This window comes from Octodon degus, unplaced genomic scaffold (genome assembly GCF_000260255.1).
Source record: "Octodon degus isolate 3935 unplaced genomic scaffold, OctDeg1.0 scaffold00096, whole genome shotgun sequence".
NCBI classification, from domain to species: Eukaryota; Metazoa; Chordata; class Mammalia; order Rodentia; family Octodontidae; genus Octodon; species Octodon degus.
The window spans coordinates 6457344-6470676 of NW_004524672.1; the positions used below are offsets into that span (position 1 = coordinate 6457344).

General features: G+C 41.6%; 1 protein-coding gene across 3 annotated transcripts in view; it reads left to right on the plus strand.

Annotated features, from left to right (window-relative positions):
* Pax3 (paired box 3) overlaps positions 1-13333 on the plus strand; it is a 100477-nt gene that overhangs the window by 56769 nt on the left and 30375 nt on the right. For all 3 annotated transcript variants that reach the window (XM_004638163.3, XM_004638164.2, XM_004638165.2), the window contains exon 5: positions 11399-11604. In XM_004638163.3, coding sequence (XP_004638220.1) covers positions 11399-11604 — 206 coding nt within the window. The remainder of the gene's footprint in view (positions 1-11398; positions 11605-13333) is intronic.

Here is a 13333-nt window from a genome sequence, read left to right on the forward strand (position 1 = left end):
CACTGAGGGGTGATGTAGGGTAGCATCATTTGTTTCATGAGGCTTTCATCTGTCAAACGAAGGGATTGGTCTAGGGCAGTGATGGTGCACCTCTCAGAGCTTTCAGCTGTGACAGTTGGCTGCAGCACACACGGCAGAGCTTCACCACCATTGGTCCAGGGTTTTTTTTTTCCTAGGGAATCTTGCAGCTCTGCCAGTCCTTTCCCTCAGCATGTCAGTTCTCTGAGTCGTTTATCTCCTTGCTCTTTACATAGGTTCCTGGCACACAAAGCATAGTATTTATCTTTCTTCTTAATTCTGCCTTTCTTCTAGTTTTCAAACATTTTGTGTTATGCTAATCCTGGCCAAGCTTAGTTGTGGATAAGGCTATTTGAGTTTTGTGTCTTTGGATAGGCTTGTCCTAATGAGGGTTGGCAAAAGCATTCTTCAGTTCTCTACCCCCTGAAAGGCTGTGTAACCTGTTACCTCTTCTACATATTGAGCCTTAATTTGTTGACTTTCAAACAATTTATGTACACAATAGCAAAACATATTTGATAGCTGCAAATACAGATGAAGGCAAGGTATTTCTTTGTCTATCTCAGATATGCCATGAGTCTGAATGAACACATTGTGTCTTATTTAAAGCTCTGTAAATATAACTAAGTTTTAGGTTTCATAGATGAAGCTCTTTCTTAGTAACTGCATTATATACTTTTCTTACGCACCAATCACCATTGAAATTATTCCTCACCTTTTACGCTTGCTCATGTTTTCACAACTGATTTATAGGCTTGACTGTGATATCTGAGTCCAGGCTTTATGGACAAGGAAGTTAAAAAAAAGAGTAAATCTAGAGACTACAATTTTTCCTCTGACCCATATCAACTTCCTTTTCCACATGCTAATGCTGACAAGATTTTACATTAGGATACAGTGGCTTCTCCTAAGTCAGGTAGATGTCATTTTTATTTTTATTTTTCATCTGTAGGTTGGGGCTAACATTAACTTTCCAAATGGAGTTCTGGTAAAGATTTAGAAAAATACAGACTGTCTCATTGGTACTAGGTCAGCTCATGTACGCTGTCAGCTGTTGGTAAGCAGCAACTCTTCTTCTAATAGTCTTACTGTTATTAAGACAACTTTGCCCTTCGGGGTGGAGGAACCACCACAGGAAAGACTTTAAGAAAGTTACATTGTGCCCCTGGCTGGCCCCTTGGCACTGCTCTGACTCCAGAGTTAGCTGTTCCATATGGCAAAGGCCAGGCCTCTCTTGGACCAAAGAAATGTTTCAATTCACTCTCAGTAACAAAAACATAAGCTAAATTCCCTTATAAAACCAGTCCTTTGTAACATGGCTTTTCTTTTCCTATGAGAAAAATGCTTTTCCCAAAGGAATAAGGTAAGTGTATTTGGGGAAGTGACCAGGAACAGTGATTTTAACCGACTTGTTTTTTGTTCCATCGTTGACGGAAACTAGTGGTAATCAACCAGAATGAGAGTGTTTGTAATATTCTACAGTTTGAATAAAGAAGATGGAAAGGGAACTGGGCATATTGTTACTCTATAGAATATGACCTTATGTCCTGCTTCATAGTGTCTTATTTTTTCACTTGGAACCCTTGCCATACATATTTATTTGAGAGACAAAAGATGCATATTGCTCTTTTCATGGTTTGCTATGTTCTAAATTTTCACTCTAAGCTAATTCTGTTGAATATCTATGATTTGTCACATTTTTCAGTTAGCAGTACCTGTGTCAAGCTGTGCTGACAAAATGTCCCAACGTAACTGTTAATAAGCATTGTCATTTTAAGCATGAAGCAGTTTAGCTCATGATTTATCTCTTCTAATGCAGCACTCAGGGCAGCTGTAGGATTCGTCTCTTTAGCAAGTCAAGTAATTTCTTTAACAAAATGTTAAGCACAGATGGGCCATAAGCTGTCAGTTAACTATTATTGTATCTGCATCTGCTGGCTTTCAATGCACTGGTTTATGTATCCAGTCAGTCACTTAGCTCCAGCTCCATGAAAGGCTGAACCTACTCTGATTGGCAAATAAAATGTTCATTTGTCTCTTCTTCCTATTGTTTTGTTTTGGTAACACATGTCAGCAGCTCAATTACCCAGTTCATTAACAGCTCCCAAAGGACACGATGGCCAGCCTGTGATAAGAGGGCAATTGTGGCACATATGGTGTATAATGGCCTCTCTCTTGGCAATTGTAAATAAAAGTCACTTGGCCCTTTGCCTTTCACAAGAACTACTGTTTTCCTGTTGCCCTTCCGAGTGCCAATTGCGTCTCTTTGCTCTACTTGATCCAATCCCAGTAAACGAAAACTTAGCTGCCTGCTTTTAGAGACCTGAGACCTTAATATAAATGGCAACCCTGGGTCTTAATTTTAATTATGTGTGACTTTTAGACTCTTCAGGGAGAAAGTTCTTAGCACCAGAGATTATTCTTAGAAGGCTGATTAATTAGTTAGCTGATCAGTTCTCCTAATTGAATAGCAACACATATTCTTGGGGATTTAGTCCTTTTTTTCTTTGAAATGTGTTGCTGGTGGTTACCATGGAGTTTTACAAAGTCATTTATTCTTTTTTTTAAAATGCAGATAGAAGTAGCTCACAGAGTGCAGTAGTGAAGGATGATCTCATTCATGCTGATTTAGAGAGGCTCATGTTGGAAAAGGAATTCTTGTTACACATGTATACACCACACACACACACACACACACACACACACACGCACACACGCACACAGGCACACGAACACAGGCACACATGTAGACAAAGGGCTTGAGAGGCCACTGGATTGATCTGGATCAGCATCAGGGTTCCTAAACCAGGAAGGGTTTCCTCTGTTGCTTGAAGCCCTTGAAAAGCTGTGCTTACGCAGGTTCAGATTGGTCAGTATTTCCTGGCTCCCTTGAGCAGACTGTTGCTTGAACCAGGCTATAAGGAAGGGCACAAGCACGCTTTTATTTAAATATTCCACTGAACATAACTACTTTCTTTCCAGCTGATTGTTACAGAGAAGGCCTTAAAATGGCTAATGGTCAGGTGGTGGCTGATGGGATAGAAGTTCACCTGCACAAAGGTGTCTGAAAGCTGCTCACAGGAAACCCGGCCACACCTGAAACTCAAATTTATGGCATCATAATGATGCAGGGTCTTTGTGGGCTGCTCTGGTCGTTGCCTCTGAGGTCACTTGGCCATTCTGGAAGTTCCTGTTCATCAGCCCTTATCTTAAACACCCAGTGGTCCCACGTTGTGTATTTAAAGTGACTCTCAGGAGCGGACAGGCTCAGGTCCTCACTGGGCCTCGCCAGCACTGGCCATATTCATAACCAATCTGTCGTTTCCTCCCAGGGCAGCAGGCACTCAGGGAGTTGTCGAGTGTCAGGGTTTATTTGTGTTATTTTGATTAGCCCCAACCTGGCAGGAGCTTATTTTGCTTCTAATGACCTCGTGCTGTGAGCCGGCAGCTTTGGAGGAAAGGGCTTGGGTCAGAGGGGAGGGGAATAGCTTCACATTTCTCCAGCCAAAAATTGGGCATTGCTGGGCAGGAATAACGCTAGGTAAATGGCTGGAGGGTGTTCATTAGAAAAACAATCTTGCCGCAAGGAAGCCTGGTGTATATCTTTGCCAAAAACCATCTCTTTTTTTCCTCCAATTTTATATTTGGTAAAAATCTTTCACTGGCACTTCTGGGGGAGACATTATAACTGGAATAACAAGGCTTTCTACCACCCCTGTAAGCCCTTCCTCAGGTTACAAGGAAACTGGGATTTTCTTAGTTCTTGTAGTAACTAAGAAAATCCCAGTTCCTTGACTTTGAGGTCTAGGTGAAGAATTCTAGAAAAATGAATTTATAGCTTGATAGGACATTAGGTTACACAAGTGCTGGCTAGATTTTAGGGTTTTGTGGTAAATCTTCCCCGTGTACCTTCAGAGGTGTATCTCTCTCAGCAAGCCTCTCCAAGTTGAAAACACTGAAACATACAGTAGCCGATTACTTCTCAGCTTGTGAATTAATGTGGAAGGGAAGCCTGCAGGTGCTGAGGTCTCTTAACTGGCTTGGATTAACCCCTGCTGTGCACCCATCTCAGCCCCCCTCCTCTTCTGTGGAAAAAGAAACACCCAACATCCCCTTTCTCATCCGCCCGGCGTCCTTTGTGTCTCCTGCACCCTGCCAGGCAGGTGTCAGAACCCTGAATGAGGGTAATGCCCCGCTGATGGAGTCCACAGATGGAGCGTGGAAATCGGGAGAATAGGCCTCAGCCACAGGCCATTTCTTGGGATCCAACAAAAGCTTCCAAATAAGTCAACAAAAATCCCAAAGATCACAAAGGGAAAATGTCATTTGTCATTTACTCTCGGTCTGTGAGGGAATATCAGTCTTGCCTCGTTCCTGACTTTCACCCGAGCAAACACGAGAGAGGTCATTCACATCTTTCTCAGTGTAAAAGGGCTACTTCAGATCAGAAAACGGTTAGCTGGCCCTTTGTAACTTGCGTGTCGGATGGTAAAACTCGCCAGGGCTGCAGCCCTTCTGCACTTAGCCAAGCGGGTGCCTCAAACTTCGAGTTGACCTGCTGAAGACCTCCAGGAGTACACCACTGAGATGCCCCTCCGTGATCAGACACAGTGTGAAGCGCTGGCGAGAGGTACCCAGAAAGGGTTGTTGTTTTTACCTTGTGTTTTCATCAGTGACACACAGCTAGAAGGAAAGGTGTGGACAGGTCTACCTCAGAAAGACAAAAACTAACAAAAAGCCTGTGTGATTTGGGTTTCGGTCATCTTAGAGAAACGAGGGATTCCTAGGAAGTTTGTACTCCACAGACCACCCTACCCCCACCCCTCCCTGTGCCTGTAAATCGCATTGTATTATATCTAGGGCAAACCTAGAGTTTAAATGGTTGTCATGTTTTGATTCTTTAATTATTCAAATGAAAGGTCTTGCTGAGAGAAAGACAATGAACCAAATTCATGCTTGCGAATTATTTTGTTTCTCCATTTTTTGCCTGTCTCCCATCCCTGAATTATATTTGTCTGGAAACCAATAATTACAGAATTCCATGTTACTAAATCCCTATAAAATTGAGGCAAGATTTCATGTATAATAGTGTTAACTAGGATGAAATATTTCCTGAGGCTCCAGAAGGGGTCACAAGGGGCTGGCGGACAAAGACACACTCTCTAATTCTGTAATTCCTTCTTTAATTAAACTTCATGCTTGGTTCACTGGTGGTAACACTTTTGCCTTCTCCTCCCCTGTTTGATTTGTTTCCGAAGGAATCGTTTGTAATCCTGTGGGCTATGACATTTGTCATACACTGGAGTCTTCCTTTCTCTTTCCTGACAATGTCCACTTTCCCAAGTATAGTGGTAAGAATTAGAGTGAGATAAGGGGATAATTGAGATTCAGCTCCATTAGCTTGAGGTAAAAAAAGATGTGATGGACTTTCTTAGAAAATGCAGAGTTGAAACCCTCAGGTAATCAGGGAGTGGTGACAATTTCCAGTGACCGCTCTGCAGTTCTTGCTGAGTATACTAGGAATACTCCAACATGTTTCAAGTTATTTATTGCTATACTTTTGTTTAAGCTGAACTTCACAGGTCTTGATTTTTTTTTTGCTAAATGGGTTATAATGAAAAATCCCCTAAGGAGACTTGAATATAGATACACAAGTTGTCAGTTCAATTGCTTGTTGTAAATGTTAGGTTCCAGATTGATTGGGTGTTTGGACCTTGAATGTTTTTTTTTTATTTGAAAATTTTATTGATAAACAGATAGCTATGAGACAGTTTCAAATCAAATCGGAAGTACAGTTTCAACAAATAACACACTGCATATATTCTTCTTAGTGGTTAATTGCTGTACAAGATGCGGACTTAAGATCCTATTTACAAACCCCATTAGAACAAATCATTCTATTCATTAAGAGAATGCAACTATATATCTATCCTAACCACTTTGAATACACAGATACAAAATGGACATTCATCGGTATACCCTATTTTTTCTAAGTTCCATTATTGAATATTATAGGTGTGTAAACTCAGCAAAATATTCTAAAACAGTCCAGTAGCCCATAATAGCATTGGGTCTTCTGTTTAACTGACAATTTCAGAAATTATTGACCTGAGTCTCCCACAGCTCAACATAACAGCATGGCTTTACTTCCTAAATTTCGTCTTCATACTTTTCCTTGAATGGTTTATGATCATTCTTAGTGGAGACTGCTAAGGACCAGGTTCTTTTGATTTCTAAAATTTGTACAATGCTTCGGCAAAATTCATGCTTTTGTTTGTTTCATCAATGTTTAAGAACCTGAGCAAATTTCAGTATATTTATGGCATTCAGTACATTTTTGTTCAAGTGAGTTGAATTCCTTTAGAAAATTTTTTGGTGTGGTGTCCAGTATTGGTCTAACTATACTGTTTCTGTAAATTCTTTTTGTTTCTGGGCAGTTTTTGAAAATTTGGGAGCCATGGTAGCAATAATGGCCATCAGTGAAAGGATGGACATTTAAGTTTCTATTTGGGTTCATTTCTACTATTGCTTTTTCAAAGGGACAAAGTGTGTGTGTGTGTGTGTGTGTGCGCGCGTGCGCGCGCGCGCGCGCAAGCGCGCGCGAGCTAAAGAACTTAGCACTCTGTAGGACACCCACTATCTGTTGAAGTCCTGCCTCCTTTAGCCATGTGACCTGCTTATCCTCAGCACCTTTGTTTCCTCTTGAACACAGGGTATGTATTTATAAGGGCTGTGGTGCAGTTACAAGGGGCAGGGACGAAGCCATCCTCCTCCTGCTAGGCCTGTGTGCTCCCTAGCCATTTGTGACATGGGCAAACAATGAATTGCGAAGAGCTCTTGGTAATGACAGTGTAAACTTTCAAAGTCGAATAACAATATGGAGGGGATTAAAATCTGCAAGTGGTTTTGCAACTCAAAGCAATAAAGTCCCCCTTAACAAGGCTGTGTGTCCCGTATGGATGTATGTTTTCTTATGAGAGCTGTTCTGCAACTTCAAGATCGGGGAATAATATCTTTATTTAATGAATAATGAAGCACATTTTGTTTGTGAAGGTATCTGAGGACTATGACTGAGCAAGTGCAATGGAATCGAAAACCTTCCTGTAATACCAAGGGAGCACAACAGCAAGAGGCCGCAGAGATTATATTGAATCTCGTTGCTAGAGTCTACCAATTTATTAACCCGTTTAGACAGCTGTCTTGCCAACAGTGCCATGAGTTTCCAAGTCACAGCATTATATATTCTGTACAGAAATATCTATAATTTCTTTCTATCAAGCTGCCTGGGAGAAGGGCTTGTTTTTACTTTCATGTAACATTTAGGATTTAGTATCTAATTTGTTCTAGTAGTTTGAGTAAAACTGAGTTTATAAAATAAATGAATAACAGCTACATAGTCTCTGAATGTTCTTAAAATGGAATTTAGGTTTTAGATTTGTTTTTGGTAAAACCCGAATTATTCAAATTCAGGTAATTATTGTGAATTAAATTCTCAGCAAACAATACATTTTATTTCTATGGAGTGATATAAGAAATAGTAGCATTTTTAGCTTTAGAAAGAGCTCCTTTTTCCTTGCTGGTAAACTCTCTCTGGGTTGCTGACTTTACATATTCAAAAGCCCACATCCTTTTGAGGTTTATGCGTGGGGAAAAGTTCAAATTAACTTGTAAGATTGTGGCTTCATATTGCCAAAAATGATCAGTTGGTTTAAATAATTTTCCAGTACAAAAATCAGGCAAGGCATTTCCTCAGTGTCTTGCAACGATCTTCTGTGGAGGTTTTCCTAGTTAGATACAAGCTTCCTACTGCTTTTGAATAAATGGTCTAGAACTAAAAGGAGTGATTTGTTAGCTTGCTAGAAAATTGTATTTGTGGTGGTGAAGGCTGTCCTCCTGAACTCTTAGAAACGTTGTGTCTTTATAATTGCCAGTTCGTGGTAGTTCTTCATCTTAAAAAATATACACATAATCCCAAACTCTTTGAAAAATCATTGATAACTTTTGCCCTTGAAAATCAGGGTTATGGGGGAAAAAAATCTTACTAGACCCAAATTGTAACTTAAAAAAAAAAAAAAAGAAAAAAGAAAATGCAGGGTTATGTGTTCTTTTTTGGGGGGCAAGGGTCTACAGGGTTTTCAGGGTCTCACCACAGGGTCTCACTAGATGGGACTTGTAATGATCCGCCTGTTTACAGCCTCTCAAGAGCTGGGATTGCAGGCGCGCGCCACCACGCCCAGTCTCAATCACCATCTCAGCGTGCCCTGGGGGCGGGGCCAGCATGGCAGGCACCTGCTTGTAGGCACTTTAATCCGCTGAGCTATTTGGCCAGCCCTTTGGTTTATGCATTCTTACAAAACTTTTTCAATTCTTTTTGAGCATCACAGTCTGCCAAAGCTCACCTAAATAAATATTGGAAGATCTTCAGGAGCAGAATTCCCAGTCCATAGACATTAAATAGTGCCAGAGAAATCAGTGGTAGACCAAAACTGAAGTTTTACCCTGTACTTTTATCCACTCGACATGCACTTATTGAGCACCTACTGTGTTCCAAAGGGGCCAGCAGTGAATGAGGCGTAGCAGGGCCTTGTGCTCACAGAGCTTGTCTTCTGGGGATGTGGATTGTTAGGTGAAACACAGTGGTCTTGACCCTCAGGATTAATTCTTGCTGGTGCTTGTAAGTCTAACCAATCTTTTTCTACAGGAACCAGAGATGATTTTGATTAATTGACCTGACAGTGCGTGGCATATCGTATTTACTTGGGAGAATTTAATAACCCTAGAGACTCCCAAAGGAAACATGAAAATTTCCACATACTCTTACCCGAATGGGATCATAGAGAACATGCAAGCAAGATTTAGGGTTCTCACAGGCAAAGGAAATTTTGGGTAATCCCTAAATGTTGTTGAGTCTTTCACCTGAGCGCAAGTATTTTATATTCTAGGAAAATTTATGAGGGAAAGGGTTAGTTTGGAATACTGAATAGAGGTGGTTCTTCACGTGTGTCCAGGTCCAGTAGAGTCAGTATCAGTGCCAGCAAGTACCTTCACAATGCAAGGTCAAGGGGCCCTGCCCAAACTAGGGAAGGGGCCCCATCAGACTATGTTTTACCCAATCCCAGGATGATTCTAGTGCTCCAGAACTTGGAAACCGCAGGTCTACGCCATGCACAGATTATTGTTCATTTAGTTGACATTTATCAAATATATGTATACAGTAGCCCTTCCCTGTTTCGTGGCTCAACATTTGTGGACTCATTGTTTCGTGGGTTTTCAAAAAAACATTAATCTACATTACTTATCTTGTTTTTTTTTTTTTTTTTTTTGCTTTATAGCGGGATTTTGCAGTACCATACAGTATATGTATGTTGTTAAAATGACATAGGTTTATGAGTTTAGAAAATGGTTAAGAACATTAGGAGTGTTTTTAGGAGTGTGGGAAAGGTTTATAAGGGTGTGGGAAGGGTTTATAAAGCCTTAAAAATATGTCTAAATGCTAAAATAAATATAATGTCACTACTCTGCTGGCTTTCACTTATTACAGGGGCATCTAGGATGTAACCTCCACAATAAATGAGGGACCACTGTGTATAATTTGTACTGGAAACTTTTCAAGTTTATAATTCAGTGCATTATAGTTCTTTGCTTTCATACACAACTATTTGTGTTCAGTTATATTTACTCTGTCATACGCATTGTCTTCCTGATTCACTCTATTGCCTCATCATTTCACACTGGGCATAGGACACATTACAGTAGTAGAAAACTTAGGATCATACTCGTGGTGTCATTTTGGATATATATTTGTATGTCTTTTGGGGCAACATGTAATTTATACTGAAATAGAATGATACTGATATTTAGTTGCAGAAGATTTAAATTTGAGCTTAGGATATTACACACGTATGACATTCTAGAGCGTTCTACAGGCTGACCCTGCTTCTAGTACCACTTATGCGCCCAGCTGTGTACAGTCTGAGGGTGCAAGTGAGTCACCCTGACATTAACATAAATAATTGATATGTTTCTGGCTCATGGTCCCCAGATTGCCATTTGGTAATGGCACATCTCAGTCTCCGCTCTGGAGAATCTGCAGTCCTTGGGGGAGTTCTGCCGGCCCTTGGACATCCTTAGGAGCAAGGGTGCTATGGCTCTTCCTCTAGTTTGCAGTTCTGTTCCCAGCAGCTTGTACCAGGTCTCTGGCTCCTCCGACTGTGCCTGGAGAGGGCTATTCTCACACTCAGGGCCCAGCTCTGCTACATCCTCAAGCCAAAGAATGTTCTGGAGGCCATAGCTGCTCTATTAAGTCTCCACCTACTTTACTGGGGGAGCCCTACTGTGTCCATTGCAGAAATCACACATTGCCACTCTCTCCTCCCCTCATCAAAGCCTGGCCTGGAAGTGGCAAGACTCGTGCCTCACACTTGGCTATTTTTTTTTTAATCACACCTTCTTCTTTCTGTAGGATTCAGATCATGTTTTTATGGAAGCAGATGCAATAATGGACAGTGAGGCAACTTAGTCAGACCCCCTAGCTCCTATTTTTTATCTGGGCACCTGCACATTAAAATGTGAAATGCCTTTCTGTGTATGCATACAGGCAAAGGCATGCTTTCTAGTGGAGGGCTGAAACAAGGTCCTGTCTCCGGGAGCCCCTGTTGAGAAGGGCCCTGTCCTCTGCTCTTGCTGTCTTGACATTTGTAATAATCTTTGAACAAGCAACTTCACTTTTTTTTTTTTTTGATACTGGGCACCTTGACACTACCTGCCCAATAGGCAGGCACCCACACCCTGAACTTCAGCTAGGGACAGTTCACTAGAAAACAGCACCTTGTTTGTAGATCTGTTATTCGGGTTTACATGAATTGTACATAAATGCACTTGAGAGCATTTCCCAGTATCTGCTCATGAGATACTACACTTAAACATGATTTTTAAATAGGTGCAGTAGAGTCTATAAACACATCAAAGCCCCAAAGAAGTTTGTTTTTATTGGCTTTTAAGATATTAAGTTGATTTAGTAATATTTTTAAAGAAACATGTTAACAGAATTTCCAAGGAAATTACCAAAAACCAAATTAAATGTGGTTTATTCATTAGACCCACTGAAGTGCCTACTCTGTGCTAAGTACAAAGTTGTAAAAATGGAATCCTGACTCTATTCTCTGAGAGCCCAGAATATTAGTTTTGCCTGGGGAGAGGGGGTAAGGGGTTAGGGGAACAGATTAAACCTCACTTAGTAACGTAGTACCACATAGAAGGGATTGGCACCCAGGGAACGATGTTGTGACGGAACTTTAGACTAAGCGTTCGATCACCATGGCTTGGTCAGACTGGCTTTTCTTGTCGTATTTACTGCGTCTTTCTCCTCTTGTGCCCATAGCCTCGGCACCCCAGTCAGATGAAGGCTCTGACATTGACTCTGAGCCAGATCTGCCGCTGAAGAGGAAGCAGCGCCGGAGCCGAACCACCTTCACCGCGGAGCAGCTTGAGGAACTGGAGCGTGCTTTTGAGAGAACCCATTACCCTGACATTTACACCAGGGAGGAACTGGCGCAGAGGGCAAAGCTCACGGAGGCTCGAGTGCAGGTACTGACCTCCAGCCCTCCGCGGCTCATTTAAATGTAGAGAGGAAACAGAAAGTACCCAGTTCTCTGAGACGTATTTTAATCCAAGAAAAGTATATTAGGAATGGTCTTTAAGGTGAATACATACTTTTATTATTTATTTATTACATTTGTTTTAATTTGATACAGGGTCTCGCCTTGCAGCTCAGACTTGTAGTGATCCTCCTGTCTCAGCCTCCCTATTGCTGGGATTACAGGTGTGCACCACCACGCCCAGACTTGATGGTTGGTTTGGTGCAGGGCCGGAACAGCGTGCAGGACTGGGTGTCGAATCTGGGTCTTTGCACTTGCCAGGCAGGCACTTAGACTGCTGAGTTAGCTCCCTGGCCCAGATGGATATTTTTAGACTTAAGAGAATATGATTCTGTCATTAGGAGGCACAGAAGTTCATGTTATCCATGCTGGCTTATTTTTGTTTGTTTGCTTGCTTGTTTGAAAGGGTGGGTCTGGTGCAGCATGTGGCTCTGGGGATCGAACTGCCAGTCCCTTGTGCTCCATGCTGGCTTATAATTGCAGGAATCATTATTGTTCATCAATCACCATACGGACTTTGGAGTGGTTCCCAGTTAATGGTAAATAACTTGAGCGGTTATTTTGTGATAGGGACCACTTTAAATCTTTTACACAAATTAACTCATGCAATCACTGTAACCCTAGCTTGATACTGTTACTATCATTGGCTTATAAACACAGAAGTAGCAACTTAGATTGGTTAAGTAATTACCCAAGTTCACACAGATGCATACCTAATAGAGAGACAGTTGAACCCCACACACGTAACCCCTGCGGCCTCCGTTAGGAAAATGTGCCAAGGTATGTGAGACAGAGTCCTTTCCTTTAAGGTTTCTACAGTCTGGAAGCCCTTCAAGCAATTGCATTATTTTAAGATCATGTTGAATTACCTTTTGAACTCTTGCAAGAGCACTGAGCTTGCTGGAAAAGTCTATGTAGGTCTAATACATTTCTACTGATGTAGAATAATGTTTTCATTATTGAGGATGAACTTTTCCTCTCACATTAGTTTTATAGATTACAGAGGAGGAAAAGTGTCCCAGAACTCCACACTGCCCCAGTAGTTAAGCTATCTTCTCCAGATATGTGGAGTGCTATTGTTAGATACTTGAATTTCATGCCCAAGGTCAGGTTGGCATCCTGGCTGTGGGCTACTCAGTTTTTGTGGTACCAAGATTGATCAGTAATGTGCAATCCGTTATTTCTGCAGTCCCTACTTCTTACAGAAAGTCTCTCCCAGGCTTCAGAATCTAGGCAGAGGATTCCTCTGTTCAGCTGTCCATGCCATCTTCCTGGGGCCAGAAAGTCTAGGAGTGCAGAGAGGAACTAGGACAATTCTCCACAGGAATTGCAGTCTCGCATGGGTAATGAAGTGACTGCATAAGTACTTTGAAACAAAGCATTAGTGATAAGTACTCATAGAGAGGGGAAATTGCATGTGAGTGGGGAAAAGCAAAAGAAGAGACCTTGGGATAAATCGAGGATTAGGCAAGATACGGTATGTACTGGACATAGCGTCAGGGAGCATGTGGGAAACTGAATCATGTACATCCAGAGTATTTGGAAGGGCCTGGGTTACACAGAAGGTGAATTTTTCATTCTCTCTCCAGTGTGCTTGGCTTAGGCAAAGGAGTGGTAGGGCAGTAGAAGGAGTATGGTTGGGTGGCTAGACTGAGGAT